General features: G+C 40.2%; 1 protein-coding gene across 1 annotated transcript in view; it reads left to right on the top strand.

Annotated features, from left to right (window-relative positions):
* htra1b (HtrA serine peptidase 1b) overlaps positions 1-13,403 on the top strand; it is a 37,416-nt gene extending 24,013 nt beyond the window's left edge. Inside the window, exons 5-10 of the mRNA XM_008287139.1 lie at positions 1,617-1,811; positions 2,096-2,128; positions 3,183-3,297; positions 5,348-5,405; positions 9,036-9,131; positions 12,769-13,403. Coding sequence (XP_008285361.1) covers positions 1,617-1,811; positions 2,096-2,128; positions 3,183-3,297; positions 5,348-5,405; positions 9,036-9,131; positions 12,769-12,937 — 666 coding nt within the window. The 3' untranslated portion in view covers positions 12,938-13,403. The remainder of the gene's footprint in view (positions 1-1,616; positions 1,812-2,095; positions 2,129-3,182; positions 3,298-5,347; positions 5,406-9,035; positions 9,132-12,768) is intronic.
* The last annotated feature ends 3,298 nt before the right edge of the window (positions 13,404-16,701 follow it).

The following is a 16,701-nucleotide window of genomic DNA, read 5'->3' as shown; positions in this document are numbered from 1 at the left end:
TCTCTATAGCTAATTTCAGCATTTATGATGACTACATAGGAGGTGATTCTTTGATGCAACTCACACATTTAAATTTTATTAGGGCTTAAAGTTATACATATTTAGTTCATGGCAAATTTGAGAACTGTCAGATGATTTGTGACTAGTTGCGATTCCAGTTTCAGATCTGCACAGTTGAATTCTGACTTTGACATTTCCTTCAATTCAGTACATACACTTTGTCCTTTTAGATTCTTGCATTAAGGTTAACTTGGTCAGAATGATGCTGCAGATATCCAAAACTGGAAATCAAACTATAAAAATTCATGAAAAACAGTTTTGTCCATGCACAATGACATCGCACATATCTCTAGTTACTCCTACGGCAAGCGGGAAGTTCTGGTAAATTCCCACCACAAAGCTCTTCACAAACTCCTCGCTTTTTCCGTTTCACAGCATTTTTCAAAACTACTTTTTCTGCTGTTAAAGTGCTTTGCTGGACCAACGTCACACAGGAAGCCCCACATGAGCAGCACAACTCAGGTCAGTTGTAATGACATGTGAGATGTCTGCAGCTGTTATTGTGACCAGTTTAAAGTGAATTATAGCTTCTTACTGGTCAGAGTGACATTTTACTGCAGATGTCTGGAATAAAAATCTGAGGAGTCACAGTGCAGTAAGTCAAAGTGACAAAACGACATCTGTCATTTTCATCAAATTCAGTTCAAAGCTGCTTTAGAGCACAATAGAAAGGACGCAGATGATAGATCAATCATTTAAAATTGAGTTTAGTTAGAAATACACTTTGGAGTCATTAGAAGGTCGAGTAGGTGGCTTCTAAGAGAAAAGTCTGTTAAATGGATCCAACTGGCTCATAAAGTGTCCCGTCAGTGACCACACATGATGCCAAACCATAAGGATGTCAAGTTTCAAAGAACCCAGGCTTTCATGTTTAAACCCAACATAAACACAGAAAACAAGCAGAGACTCAGAACCTCTCCAAGTCTGCAAATGTTTTGTTAAAGCCGAGCACTAAACCCTGACTGGTAAACCTTTTAGTTTGGGTGTAAACATTTAATAACCAACCGCGTGTCAGAACCTTTTAGTTTGCGATGAATGAACCGGTGATTCTGAAGCAGGACACACACGGAGAAGCTGGTCGGTCCGGGTGGAAACGAGGCCACGGGGCTGAACGGAGGGATTTATAGTTCAGGGTTTGGTAAGAGTTTGGTTTGTGGACGAAGAGAAGCCCCGTGCAGAGAGAGCGCTGACTCAGCTCTGCTCAGGAAATCCACGTCTGTCTGCAGCTGCTTGCAGAGAATAAAGTGCTGTTTACTGCTGCGAACTTCACCGTGTGTTTGTGTGAGTCCAACAGCTGTCCTGGTGCATCGCTGATTCTGTTTTCTTAGCTTCGTTGAGAAGAAAAACACTAAAACTGAACACTTTCATCTTCATTTCTTTACTATAATGCACATCTAATGTACTCTGAGAGGTTTTTTGTCACAGGTCCAGCAGATGCAGCTTCTCAACTTTGATTTAGCAGCTCTCTTCGGCCAGCTGAAGTCGATAAAAAGTTATGTGTTTTGACTCTCACTGAGCATTCTTCTCTCTTCTTCTCTGCATGTTTTCCGGTGCAGATGAAGCTGCCGGTGCTGCTGCTCGGTCGATCAGCGGACCTGCGTCCCGGCGAGTTCGTGGTCGCCATCGGCAGCCCGTTCTCCCTGCAGAACACCGTCACCACCGGCATCGTCAGCACCACCCAGAGGGGAGGCAAGGAGCTCGGCCTCCGCAACTCCGACATGGACTACATCCAGACCGACGCCATCATCAACGTGAGAGAGAGTTTGCAGATCAAATCCAAACTGTTTGCTGGATTGTGTTTGCGGTTATCACACAGCTGTTTGATTTGGTGTAAACGGAGGTTTGAGTCTGCTGTTCCCTGATTCGTCAAAATGTTCTGCAGACGAAGGCAAAAGGAACAGAAGGTCCAAATGCATTAGTTGCATCAATGCTTCCTTGCAGCAGCACCAAATCCTTTTAATATGCACTGGTCAGTTACAAAAAAACAATAGCTTCATTGTAAGTGATCATTTTGTGTTTGTCTGTTTTCTTGCAGTACGGCAACTCAGGAGGACCACTAGTCAATCTGGTGAGTGAATTAGAACACGTTGCTTCCATCATAAGGTTTAAAACATATTGTCCACAGATTATCTTCCAGTGAAGCTCGTGTTCTTCTTTTCTGTCCAGTGAGTCGTGGATGTAGGGACTAAATTCATCACTAACCTTTGTCATAGAGTTATTCTTGATTATCGTGAAAAGAAACAAGCACAATGTAGTTTAACAAAGACGCACGATGAGTTTCCACCATGTCTGTTTTCTCAAACTGCAAAAAAAAAACAAAGAGTCTCTGGGGGAGTTTTAATTCTCTAATAACCTGGGAAATCTCCTCCTGCCGGTTTTGTTTCCAATAAACTTAACTTAACGAGCTGTTCATTAATTTAACTCACTGCTTTTGGTCAAAACGCCTGAAGGACTCACGTGTTTTAGTTCAATTAACATAAATGTACATTAGGTAAACAAAACAACTAAATTCCTTTCTGATATTTTACAGTACATCAGTATAAGTTTACTAACTTCTGCTTTTAGTGCAGACCTGATTATTCATGTTGTGAAGGATTTGTTGTATGAATGCAGTTTCTCTAGTTGTCAAATAAAAAACTGCTTTAGACACAGATTAATGCTTCATAAGACACTGTAGGGTTGTTCTTTTTGGCACCAACTAGACATAGTTCAAGTTACTGATGTTCATTTTCATCTCTTATTCGAGGGGCTGAACGTTCCGGTAAAAACCAAGCAGTCGTATATCGTCCGTCCCACCCTGAGATTTAACTTAATTGGCACTTTGTCTCTCGATATCTGTGAAACAGAAACAGCTTCATTTTACTTGGCCCGCGTCCGCCTGTTGCAAAACAGACATGTACGTAATCTCATATAAACAAACACCCAGAGTCATAAAATCCTTATTAGGGAAGGTAAATAAAGAGTTTAGGTAATGCTTGGCACCAGGTCGCCGTCCACAGCTGACTCTGATTATGAGTGTTTTCCGCCAGGCGTGTTACTAAACCGAGAACAATGTGGCGTCAGAAACGTTGTTTAACAAGTTTGGTGTGGATGTTGCTGTGTGTGTGTGTGTGTGTTTGCAGGACGGGGAGGTGATCGGCATCAACACGCTGAAGGTCACGGCGGGAATCTCCTTCGCCATCCCGTCGGACAAGATCAGACAGTTCCTGGCAGAGTCCCACGACAGACAAGCCAAAGGTTTGTCGCAGGTTTATCCCAGAATCGATATCTGAGATGGAAAGATAAGATAAGATAAGATAAGATCAGCCTTTATTTATCTCACAGTGGAGAAATTCACATCGTTGGTAGCAGCATTCAACAGAGGTACACATATACGAGACAGGAAAAAATAAAAATAAAAAATGTACATATAAATATAAGAAATAGTGCAAACAAGGAGAGTAGTGCAAAACAGAATATGAAAAAATGGGCTTCTGAATGGGGGGAATGTAGAAAAGAAGCTCGTGGCAGCATTGTAATGAAGCATTGCTTTATTTTATGGCCCCCTCGGTCCGGTTTGGTTCTTAGAAACTTTCCTCATAATTTCCTAGAAATTAGCAGCTGAGTGTCGCTGTAAATCACTGAAGATATTTCCAGGAATGACGTGTGAAGTTTGGTGCAACGGAAAGCGTTAGCTGCTCGTTATGTTTTAATTTTACTGAGAAAAAAAGTAAATTGTGCTCCAGGTGAAACTGAAGAGTGTCCTAGAAAGATAAGTTTAATTATTGGTTAGATAGACATGGACGTTTTACTTAAAATTAAGAAGAAATATTTGAATGATTGCCTGATTGGACTTTGGTGAACCTGACATACAACATTCATTCATCTATTCATTCATTTATTCAACCTTTATTAAGATTGAATACACTGACTTCTGTAGGACTCCTTTAAACTAAAGTGAGGATTTTTTAATGCAGCTGAAATCTACGGATAATAATTATACGGATTATCTTCATATGCAGCAGACAATTGTTTTTGTTCACCTTTCCTGGAAACCTTGTTTGTTTCTGAACTATTTCTGACTCACCTAACAACTTAATTTCCTTTTGTTTTCTTTCTCTGCACCAAACTATGCAGGACTTTTTTTTTTTTTTAGAAATATCCTGTAATTTGCAGGTAAACACCAGCTAATGCTTAGGAAATCCTGACGACAGCTTAAAGGAAATTAACTGATAACTGTTCAACTCTCGCGCCGCTCTCAGTGCCATGATAAAGTCTGCAGGTTGTGTTTCTTCCCTGATCTGGTAGAAATAATAAGTGAATGTCGGTTTTGAAGCCTTTTCAAGTCCCTCAGCCCTCTGCACTGAGGTTCACTCTTATTCTACCTCAGTTTCTGTCACTCTTCGCCTTCTTTGGCACCTTCAGAACGAGGCTATTTTCTTTGCCCGAGTAGTTTCCGTTGTTCCAGTTGTTTGTTTAATCGTAAATCGAACCCTAACTTTGCAATGAACCAGTCTAAATGCTGATAGTCATTATTCTGGAGCCGTAACTTTGTGCAATCAACATTTCTTTCATCATGACAGCAAAAAACGTGTCTGTTTAAAGGAAACCACTCTGTAGAACAACAGTAAGATGAAAACATTATTTCTTGCATTTATGATGCAAAAACACAAGTTATTCACATTAAAAGAAAAACATTTAATAACCAGTTACTTGATGAACTTTAGGCTTCCAGCTCTGTTCAGTCTGTTTTAAGCTTTGCACGTAAACGTTAGCAGAAAATGCAGAAAGACTTCTGATGTTTAATGATAATGTGTACAGTAGCTGTGGCTGTATGTGGTGCGTGCTGCAGACATGTAAACCAAGAGTTAACAGTAAATAGTTTGTAGTAAAACGTTGCCCTCAGCAGCTACTAAAGTACTTGCTTTAAGATGAGCGTATTAAACTGAGTTTCCCAGTTTCCAGGAGCCAAACACATATTAAAAGCATGTGCACTTTTATTAGAGTCAATTTCCTCCAAACCGTGACTCTCAGTTTGGAGGTTTCTACCTGCGGTGTCTGTAAACATCGGTCAGTCCAAACAGTTTCACAATGTAAATAGCAATTTTCAGATTTGCTCTCAGAGCAGCTTTTGGACCTAGAGTTTGGATCATGTTTTCATGGCGTTATTTCTCAACAGATGCGGGTATATCCGGTTTGAGAAGCTGCCTGTTGAACTTATTTAGGAAGAATGCTTTTCGCTTGACTTGATTTATAAAATGATGAACAGAATAAATGTACTTTACAAACATTTTCTTATGTCCTGCAGGTAAAACAACTCCAAAGAAGAAATACATCGGCGTCAGAATGATGAGTCTCACTCCAACGTAAGTCCCTGTTTCAGGTTAGCGATATTTCTGTGGTGTCTCGTCTCACATATCCAGACCTATGACCTTCACAGCTCTGTGTGAGTGTTGAAGAGTGGTCTGCTGCACCTCATTATCATTCTGCAATAGAGAATAAACTCTGGCTTGTTTGTATTTGTGTAAACCGATCATGGTCGTCTTGGGCGGTGCTGAGCCCAGGATGCAGCGATGGTGCCCCTGCTGTAGAGGGGAAGGGGAGTTGTTATGGAGAAACGTTTGCATGCAGGGAGGCAGAAACCGAAAAAACAAAGCAATGCACGATCCAAATTTACAGCAAAACTGACTATTTTCATCGTGGCAGGTTGTTGTTCTCTACTGTAGTGAAGGGGAGTTTGAAAAGGGTTAAAGGGTCCGGCTGACATTTGTGGTTTCTTGAAAAGTCTATATAGTCTTACTCCATGCTCACGTTGTTTTTTAAAGTGGACTCTTCTGTACAGTTTGTAACAGAGAGATTGGATAACATAATTTACAAGGTCCTGGTAATAAACAGTAAATAAACATCTTCATTTTAAATTGTCGTCATAGAAGCAGCACCTAAACCACAGTCTTTTCCTGAACTTACTGAAGTTTTATTGTTGCTCTAACAAAAGCAAACAGTGGGTAAAAACACAGGCAGAAAACTTTCTGTGACTGAGAAGTGTTTGCATCGCTGCATTTTATCTCAAACCTTGAGGTTTTCCTAAATTTAAGAACATTTTTTGCTGCTTAAACAAAAGCAAACAGTGGGCGAACACAGCGACGGAAAAACCAACCGCAACGTGTTTTTACAAGTTAACTCAGACAAGGATCTTTTCCGAAACGTAACATGATTTTTTTTTGTTGCGTATAAAAAGCAAACAGTGGATGAAAATGGATGTATTTCAACCCAAACAAATACCTTTTCTTCAACTTTGTGAAGGTTTATTTTAGCATAAACAGGGCAAACAGTGGATAAAAACGGCATCAGAAAACAGTGACTGAAAAGTGCTTTCATGGGTGTATTTTAACCCAAACCATGATCATTTCCGAAACTTAGTGAAATGTAAAAAAAAAAAAAGGCAAACAATGACCAAAAGTGACTGAAAAGTACCGTAAACAGCAAGGTCAGACACACCTACACAGTCCTTGTTTTTTCACATGTAGGATTATAAAATTGGTCTACATTTTGGATTTCTGTGACATCAGGCCGTTCTGCTGCCTCTAAGAGACGAGGCCGTCTGTTTATTCTCCCCGGATCCCTGAAACGGATGTTTCTCAATCCCGACTTTCATACATAACAAGGGTGGTGATCGTATCGAGAGCGTGACCTCAGCTTCAGATACCTGCTGCCAAATGACCAGTTTGATCAGGAATGTGAGTCAGTCCAGGCCACAGCCTCCAGGTCAGAGCAACGCCTAAACCGGCCCTCCAGAGTCACGGCAGGAAACGCCCCCGAAACCCCAAAACAAGCTCAACTTTATGGCCGCTGGTTCGCTTTAAGCACACTGGAGGGTGCATTTAAAATCAGCTGCCTGCTTATCACATTACTAATGACCATTTCTCTTAAGAATACACTTTATTCTACTACAGTGATCTGGAAGAGACTCGAGATTACAGGTAACTGAAAGGTATTAATCCTGCTGCATTTAAGGACTGGCCTAACTTGACAACAGCAAGTGCCAAATTTTACATCATTCATTTCTAGATGGTTTCCTTTGCAAGTTTTTAAGTTATACAGACGGATAATATTGTACAGCTCCTCTGAGTTTCTGTTGCCGTCCTGTTGTTGAGTGTTGTGTCTGTTGTGTTATTAAATGAGCAGATGTTGGCTCTACATGGTGGTTTTACTGCTCCCGCTCTGTCTCCAATCTGTCTATCAGATGTGGCTGTAATAGGAAATAAGGGAAGCATACGAACTGAAGACCACACATGATGTGGGTTTTTTTTTTTTAATGATATTCCAGTTTTTCTTTTGTTTTTTGGATCTGACTGACAACACATGCTCTCTAGCATTCAACCCTCCGATCTCAGGACTATAGACTGTATACAAAAGATGGATGCTGCCACTTGTCATCTAGGACTTTGCCTTTAGCTGCTCCCATCTTGCTTATTCAAAAGCTTGATCTGAGAACTGAGAATTCAAGGATATGATAGCAACCTGTCAATCACAATCCTTATCCTAAAACATGTCTTATTCTATAGTCTATTTTCCTCTAAATATAACCATAAATCCCCATTTGAACATCATGCTGTATTGAAAGAGACTAGAAAACACCTGATGAGAGCATTAAGTCATCAAGAAAATGTCCACTGAGGTTACAGATCAAGTGAGAAGTAGGTTCATTTTCTCATTTTGCAACCAGAGGAGTCGCCCCCTGCTGGCTGATGGAAAGAATGCAGGTTTACTTTTGTATTGGCTTCGCTTTTCAGAAGCGTCTATCTTTTATAGACAGTATACGGTCAGGACACTGAAAACATAGATAAAGTGATTTTAAAAAACTGTTGTTATATAATATATATATGAATCAGACGGTTGAAGAGGAATGTGACAGCGTGTTTTGGCAAGTAGACAATTTAGTAAAAAAAAGCAAACATGCAAGACAAATAAGTTACAAGTGCAACAAATCCAATACACTGGAAATGGCAAGATTACAGTATATGTAATCTAAGCATGTTAAAATGTGCAAAACATTTAAAGTACACTTGATATTTGTCCAGCAATGACATTGGTATTTAAACCCAGCCAATACAAGCTGCAGATACACATGTCTCATATGACACTGAGATAGAAGAGCGTTTTTCTGTTTGATCTCAGCTTGACTTTAGATTTGTGAGGTCATTAAACGTCACAGGTCTTTCTCATGGTGCCCTTCTACTTGCCCTCAATGCTCTCTGCTTGCCAACATTGTGCCGCCTGCCTCCCTCAGCTCATTACAGCATTAAACAATTAGAGGCTCCACCTGGTGGCACATCTATGTACTGCTAGTAATATATTTAAAGTGTGTATTTTCTACAAAAAAATTGTATCAGGTTGCAGCTTTGTTTTAGCAGATACTAAATACCACAATTAGCGTACGAAGAGTACAAAAGACCTCGTTGAACTTGATCAGAAAAACACCCGTTTGTCATCCCGTCAGTAACGAGACACGTGGAAGATCTTGTGCTTCCAGAAAGACCAGCTCTTTCTATGCATTTTGAACACAGCATGCACAAGAGACACCTGATGTCTAAAACAGCTCCGACTGCTGTGAATCAGGACTTTATTGTACCTGAGAATATAAAATGCTCCAACAGGAGAGAAAAGGATGTTTTACTGATTTGGAATACCATTTAGTTCCCATCTGTCCAAATGGTTTTTTGGGGGAGAGTCACTTGGACCAAAATATCTTAATCAAATTCGAGTCAACTATTCGATAGTACTTCGTTTGCAACCTCACACATTCTTTGACGTGGGACTAAAATACTTTGGTTTAAATGAAACTTTAAGGTCGGACGCTTCGCCAAAATCCGATGCTGCGTTCAGGATGAGTCAGATGCATCATCCCATCATCGAGCCTGACTAAAATTAGACTGGAGTGTTGAGAGCAGTTGGTAGAAAAGCTCATATTTTGGCTGTTTTTTTTCCCACCTCAGATTGGCGAAGGAGCTGAAGGAGCGGCAGTCAGACTTCCCAGATGTCACTTCTGGAGCCTACGTCATTGAGGTCATCAGCCGAACTCCAGCTGAGGCGTAAGTGTCTCCGTCTCTTATTCCCACGTCCAGTCAAAGTTGTGATTTTACGACGGGTTAAAAACATTTTATTTTGTGTAGATTTCCAGCCATCCAGGTCACGGTAACCCTAGGAGCTTCAGTAAAAAAAACTAACAGAACTGAAGAATGAGGAACCTAAATTAGAAGTTGCTTTTTACTGAAGCTCCTAAGATTTTTATTTTCATGTAGTTCTGCATTAATCATGTGCACTGAGCTTGATTTCGATGCCAGCATGAAGGCACAAGTGGAACATTTGTCACCTCTTCACTGCTTTAACTTGCTGAATAAAAGAACCTGCTGGTTGGTTCAGCTTCACTCCTGCAGAATATATTTGCTCCATGGAAACATTTTACGTTTGTTCACATGAAAAGCCGGCTGAAGGCAAACCGCAGCGCCCCACCTGAGAAAACAGCGGTTGTTTTCTTGTTGTCAGGTGGGTTTAACGCGGGCAGGGGTCGGGATGAGCATCCGATCTCGCTGAAAGGACATTTATTAGATCCGACCGTTGTGTGTGAATGGAAAGGTACGGAAAGTTCGCTTCTGGTTTTAGAGCTGCTGTTTTTGCTTTTGGAAGCATCCTGAATGCTGGCAGGCGGAGCAGAAATCAAAATGTTTCCCACCCAGACCGTCCAACTCCCTCTGGCAGGCCGGACAAACTGCCGCAGTCATAGTGGAGCAGATTTGGACTTCTCGTTGGCATCGTTTCAAGCTCTGGAAGTGGAGGCTCTGCGTTTGAAGGGCTAAAAGAGATGCAGGGCTTTGGGTTCAGCTCGCTCAAACGCTGAACCGTTGGGAAGCTCTCAGGCAGCACATCAGCCAAAAGTAAACACTTGTTCTTAATCCAGTACAGTTTTACTTCATGCCTGTCATGTTTCAGGCTGGAAATCAAAAGAATGACACCAAACCAGGCAGTTTTAGACGCACAAATGGAGGCAAACGAGATGAAAAGGGAGCAGAAGAAGCACACAAATGCCTCTTTTCCTAACTTTAACCCAGTTAACAGAAATTCTTTGCGGTGTTTCCCTGTTTACCAGTGATGTCTGCGGGGTGCTGATGTTGATCCAGCTTTGCAAACACTCTTTTTAACTTTTTTCTCTTAAATTTATGACTTTATACATTACTTGTGGTTGTTTCTCATAAATGTACAAATTATCTTGGAGTTTTACCACCTTAATTTCTAATTTAATTTCAGAGAATATTTGACTTTGTTTTCTTGCAAATGAATCACTTTTATTTATAACAATATTCAATAGGTTTTTAGTTATTTGCTATTACCACCCTTGCGCAGCTCTTTAACCCCTTAAGCCCGAGGTTTACAGAAAGAAATAGTGTGAAACAATGCACTCATCATGAAAGAATATAGTGATGTTATACATCAAATTAAACAGCAGAACCTGGGCTACAAGCACATATCAGCCATTTCTACATGCCTCAAACACAACTCAAACACCAACTAAATGAATTATCAAATATGCAAATCGATACAGCGCCACCACGTCAACCCACTCGTCACATTTCTGGCTCTGTCGCTACTGTACGTTATGAAAGACGCACAACCTACCTCTCAAAATGGAGCAGAGAGTCCCCAGATTCTAAACATATCCATCAAAGCTCTCTAAAACCAAAGCATCAGCGAGAAACAACCCAAAGAACAGCAAAAACCAAAACCGCTTCGTCAAACTGTAGTTGTAAAACGTCTCTTACCTTAGCTGTTTTGCCGTGAAAAGTTTATTTTATCGGTAAATCCACACCGGAATCAGTTAGTATTACTTCCCGTGCCACAAGGAAAGCACGTCACCTGTCTCTGGGAAGCTGTGTGAACCGTAGGGCACTTCGGCAAAGTGGACGAGGGAGCGAGGGGCGAGAATGCAAGATGGCGGTCTACTGCTTCTGATTGGCTAAAAGTGCTGTCAATCTCGTTTTGGTGGCAATGGCTATCTTCTATTGGCTCTAACGATTCGAAGGCGGGTTCAATCACCGAAATCGGCCCNCTGGCTCTGTCGCTACTGTACGTTATGAAAGACGCACAACCTACCTCTCAAAATGAAGCAGAGAGTCCCCAGATTCTAAACATATCCATCAAAGCTCTCTAAAACCAAAGCATCAGCGAGAAACAACCCAAAGACCAGCAAAAACCGAAACCGCTTCGTCAAACTGTAGTTGTAAAATGTCTCTTACCTTAGCTGTTTTGCCGTGAAAAGTTTATTTTATCGGTAAATCCACACCGGAATCAGTTAGTACTACTTCCTGTGCCACACGGAAAGCACGTCACCCATCTCTGGGAGGCTGTGTGAACCGTAGGGCACTTCGGCAAAGTGAACGAGGGAGCGAGCGGCGAGAATGCAAGATGGCGGTCTACTGATTCTGATTGGCTAAAAGTGCTGTCAATCTCGCTTTGGTGGCAATGGCTATCTTCTATTGGCTCTAACGATTCGAAGGAGGGTTCAATCACCGAAATCGGCCGATCCATCACGGAGATTGGGCAGCGCGTCATCGTAGGAGGTTCACAGCACGTCCAGTCGCCATTACGCACACGACGCGTAACACAGACAGCGGTCTGGTAGGATTTAAAAAAAACTGAAACACTGCTGTATTTGGCCATTAGTGAAATACAAGTGAAATATCTAGTTTGTACATAAGAACACTCAGATGGTCACCAGTGTGCCAAAATGTGCCAAAGTGTCCAAAAATGTCACCTCGCCTGAACTGTCTGGATTAAAAACTTAGTAATTTGTTCTACTTCACTTTTTCAGAGTCAACCTTTGCAGGGAGAATGTTCACATATTGTGATATGATTTTGGAGAGGTTTAGAGCTGCAGCTGGATCACTCCAAAGAGATAATTATCCTAAAACTGCTTTTTTTTTTTTTTTAAGGCAAACCTGAAATTTTTAAAGTTGTGTGTGTGCCATCTACATTTACTTTTAACCAGTAACATATATATCTGAACAAATCTTACAAGTGTTTATTTTATTATGACACAAGAATTTTTCAAATAGACCTTGTGGTTGCAGAGATATACTGTTTTTATGATGGGTATGTATTTTTCGAGAAAAGGCCTGAAAAATAGCTCAGGGCTTAAAGGGTTAATTATTAAGATTTTGCACATTTTGGGGGAAAATTTTTTTTTTTATTTAGTCAAATTTTAAATGCAGGCTATCTTAAATTTCTGACTTTATGATTTCGGAGAATATTTCAGTTTTTTTTCATGCAAATTTACCACTTTAATTTCTAGGAATATCCACGTATTTTTCTTGTTAAATCTTCACTTTATTCTCAGAAATTCAGAGCTTTGTTTTTCATAAAAGTTTTCCACGCTTGACAAGCTCTGTTGGAATAAGGATTTTGAGGTTTTTGCTGCATTTATTTATTAAAATTTGAAGAAATTTAAAGCAGAAATCTATACTAGTTGATTAAATTGTGATTTTAGAAGACAAGGTCCAAACTTCCACTGTTGTGGTGTCATTCACAGATATTGGAAAATCACATCAGCTTTCTTTCAGGAATGACATCCGTCACTAATAGCTGGTTTCTGGCTGACAAAGACAATATATAGAGACAGAAAAGTGTAATATCTCATTAGCAGACTGTCATTAATTTATTTTTTTTCTCCCACAGAGCTGGCCTGAAGGAGAGCGACGTCATCATCAGCATCAATGGCGAGCGGATCACCTCGGCCAGCGACGTCAGCGCTGCCATAAAGCGGGAAAAGACGCTGCGAACGGTGGTGAGGCGAGGCAACGAGGACGTCATGCTCAGCATCGTCCCCGAGGAGATCGACCCTTGACCATCTCAGCCGACTGAGCAACCAGTCAATGCAACACCTTAAACCAGTCGACCAAATCCCGAGCTGGCTCTCAGCGTCTTCCAACCAGTCATGAACATTTCAATAAGCCGATCAACCAGTAGGGGGCGTGTGAGTGTCTGGGGCCGCACCTGGAGTTTGTAATTATTAGCGCTCTTTTAGTTTTTTAATGCTCACACACACCTTCAGAGGCTCTTTACTCTGGAAACTGAAGCTTCAACCCTGTCGTCTCGTACTAATGTTTCCTCTAACGCCCTTTTACTTTCATGGTCACAGTCCTTTTATATTCTACTAACGCCATCTGTCGCTGCAAAGAGGTTACTGCAGGTTACCGTAGTTTCACTGTGTACTGTATGTTCTGGACGGAATATTTTGTAATAGTATTTTTTGTCTCTATGTGTTTGATGACAATGTTTTCAAAAAAGGGAATAAACTTATTTTTAAAAAATGTTGTCTTTATTATAATAGAGTTAATGCAGTCCATAGTTTATCATTAATAATGGGGAATAATGCTGCTGTCTTCCTACATTCACCTAAACACAGAAGTCAAAACCTTGCATGGGACTTTCAAAAAAAGTCACAATAAGCTGCGTGTCACACTAAGATTAGCTTTAATATCCCGGACGAGCCCCTATTTGTCACAAACTGGCTCAAAGAATAAGGAGTTAATTTAATTCAAGGAAAACTGATTAAAGCTAAACACCAAACAATAATGGAAGAGAGTTGGAAAATGTTGTTTTTGTTGTTGTTGTTGTTTTAAAGAGAATACTTCTTTTTTGTCTTATAAAACAGTTGGTTTTAAGACCTTAATTAGTCCCTAGTTTATTGCAATGGAGTGAAAGTGCTGCCCTCTTCCTACACGCACTCAAACAGTCTAGACAGAACTCAAAACCTTGCATGGAACGCCCCCAAAAAAGCCACAATACTAAAGGCAAAAGCCACATATAGCTGCATGTCACACAAAGATGAGCTTTACGTTAACAAAGCGGTTTGAATATCCCGGACGAGCCCCCATTTGGCTCAAGCTAGCTTTAAAGAGTAGTGGGTTCACACAGGAGGTAAACTGAAGTCTGATGAAATGTGTTAAAACTAAGAAGTGTGCAATACCACTTAGAGCCTCAGAATCAGATTTTTTTTTTGCTATTATTTTCCATGTGGAGCCACGATGCAGACAGACACAGTCGATACATCCAAACCTTTGCTCAGCTTATTTTATACCATGTTCATGCAATTAGGCTGTTTGGAAATCACAGGTGGACCCAGTTTTGCTTTTGGGGGGGTCTGTATTTTCAATATAGTCTCTTTATTATCTAGTATTTGTTTTTTATTAATCACCAGAGCAAATACTCTGCTGTTTAACTTATATAAATAAGCATCTGGACTCATTTGAATGTGACATTGCACAGATGTCTAGTCATTTCTATCATAAACTGTGTTTTTGTCATGCATGGAGTAGGAAACACACAGCTGCAGGTCTACTCTACACTTTAAATTCATTTTCCAACCAACCTTGAATTTCTGTTTCGTCTGTCATGCAGCTCAAACAGCAGCTCTGTTTTACTGTTCATGAAGCATACATTGACATAAATACAACCTGAATTTGAGGCTTATGTAATATTTTTGGCAACTGGATGCTAAGATACGTTGATTTGAGGAGAGTTTAAGTAAGTTAGCAACTAGAATGTGGACACAGTGAAGCATTTAGCAGCTCAAAAGATGATTATTTACCCCAACAGAACCCTAAATACTGGAGTTTATCAGGTATCTGGAGACATTACTTCAATTCAGTTTTGTTTTTTGACATGAAATGCTTCAGTGATCTACAGAAAATTAGTCAGCAACTATACTGATCATCATTTTTAAAGCTAAAATTCCCCAAATGTGCTTGTTCCCGCTCCTTAAATATAAGAATCTTCAGTTTTTGTCAGTTTTATATGATCCCAAATTGAACTGTTTGGACTTTTAACTGTTTAAAAAAATATATCTAATGGATGTGGGAACCTGTGAGGAGCATTTTTTTGCAGTAAAAATGCATTAATCATTGGTGTAATCTGTGCTAAACTCTATTCACAATCACTACATTAACTTCATCATACAGTTTTGCAGTTGGTCTCTGCTGTGTGCACTGCCTCCAAGTGGCTGAAAGAAATCCGGCTTTAAGAGCTCTGTATGAGTGAACCTTTACAATATTTCCTCATTAAGGCTGTTTAATCATATACACATGTAAAAACAAACAGAGAAGAAATAAACACCCGCGCCTGAGCTCCGTTCACAAGGAAACCAAGAAAACACTGTGAGAAAGAACCCCATCCAGCCTCAAACATCGTGTTCTCTACTCCGTGACCCCGGCGTGTCCTCCCTCTGTGCAGTGCGACACACCAAACACCGAGTTCAACACAGCATGATGACACAATCGGAGTGTGTATGCATGCATGTAGTGTATGTGCGAAGGCCCAGTGGAGCGAAAGTGTTGCGTAACGCTGGATAACGTTAAAAAGCAGTGAGGTTATGCTGTGTGCTCTGAGCGGCTTCATGCAGGAGGTCGGCTAAAGGGCATCTGCTGTTGTACTGGATGGTGGGATGTGAGCAGCTCCACATTTTAATACACTATTATGAAATAAATCACATAAAAACAAAGCTTGATCCAGGAAATCCTGGGCTCTCTTGGGTTTTCATGTACATTTTTGTAGGGTCAAAACTTTAGCTCTAAATAAATCAGGTTAATTTCTATAATTAATGATGCTGCAGGATTAGTTAGGTTAAGTTTAATAATTTATAAAACCATAAGGTCTTAGCTAAATGCTCACATAGTCAGGTTATTCTCCATGATTAATAACACTGCAGGATTTCAGCCTTAATATGTATTATAGTCAGGTAATGTAGCATTTTATAGACTTTTTGGATGGTATTAATATGCAAATCACTCATGCATCCAGATGTTCAGACTGATGGAGACCAACAGGATCAATGATGGAACTGCAGCCAAAGGTGCATCGACTAAATACTGTCTTGAAGGAGTGAATAATTAAGCAGTCACTTCTATTATATTTTATATTTAACTGAAATTACTTTGTAGAAATCTGTTTTCACTTTGACATGAAAGCGTCTTTTTTTGTAAATTCTTGTCAAAAAAGCCAAATTAAATGAAGAATGAGTCGATGTTATAAAGCAATTAAAGTGGAAAACTTTCTTTGTTTCGAGTAATTAATACACAGAAAACTCCTGGTTAGGTGTTAATGCATCATGAAAGTAATCCAGGGTTCCTTACAATGTCGTATTTTATTACTTTTTTTTTTTCATTTTTGGTTTTTAAAATGGGAGAAAATATTAGAAAATGTCCATTATAATCACCTTATGATCAAGCAAACATTAGCAAAAACACAGACTTTGAGTTTAACAAAGGCAACTGGAAAACTAGCAACTATTCGCTCTTACAAACTGTTGAATGACAGTTGAAGAAACCGTGCATCTGTTGTCAATTTGTCACCATCATCTTGTGCTTGTGAGTTTCTGGATCGCAAAAAAAAACTATTAAAAGTGAAATGGTGAGGGAAGATACACCGGCCATGGGTTTGGGGATGAAACTCTCAGACAGCAGACGAACGACTTGTTCCAGCAGCAGGAGCTGAGCAGAGTTTCCTTTCATTCGGCGGGACGAGATGAAGATGGAAGCAGTGACCCGGTTTGTCCTGATTGACAGAACAGACTTTCTCTCCCAGAACTCTCTCTCGGCTGCTGACTCACCG

Source organism: Stegastes partitus, unplaced genomic scaffold, assembly GCF_000690725.1.
Source record: "Stegastes partitus isolate 25-593 unplaced genomic scaffold, Stegastes_partitus-1.0.2 Scaffold488, whole genome shotgun sequence".
Lineage (NCBI taxonomy): Eukaryota > Metazoa > Chordata > Actinopteri > Pomacentridae > Stegastes > Stegastes partitus.
The sequence above is the reverse complement of the archived record's forward strand: the minus strand, read 5'-3'. Positions and strand labels throughout refer to the sequence as shown.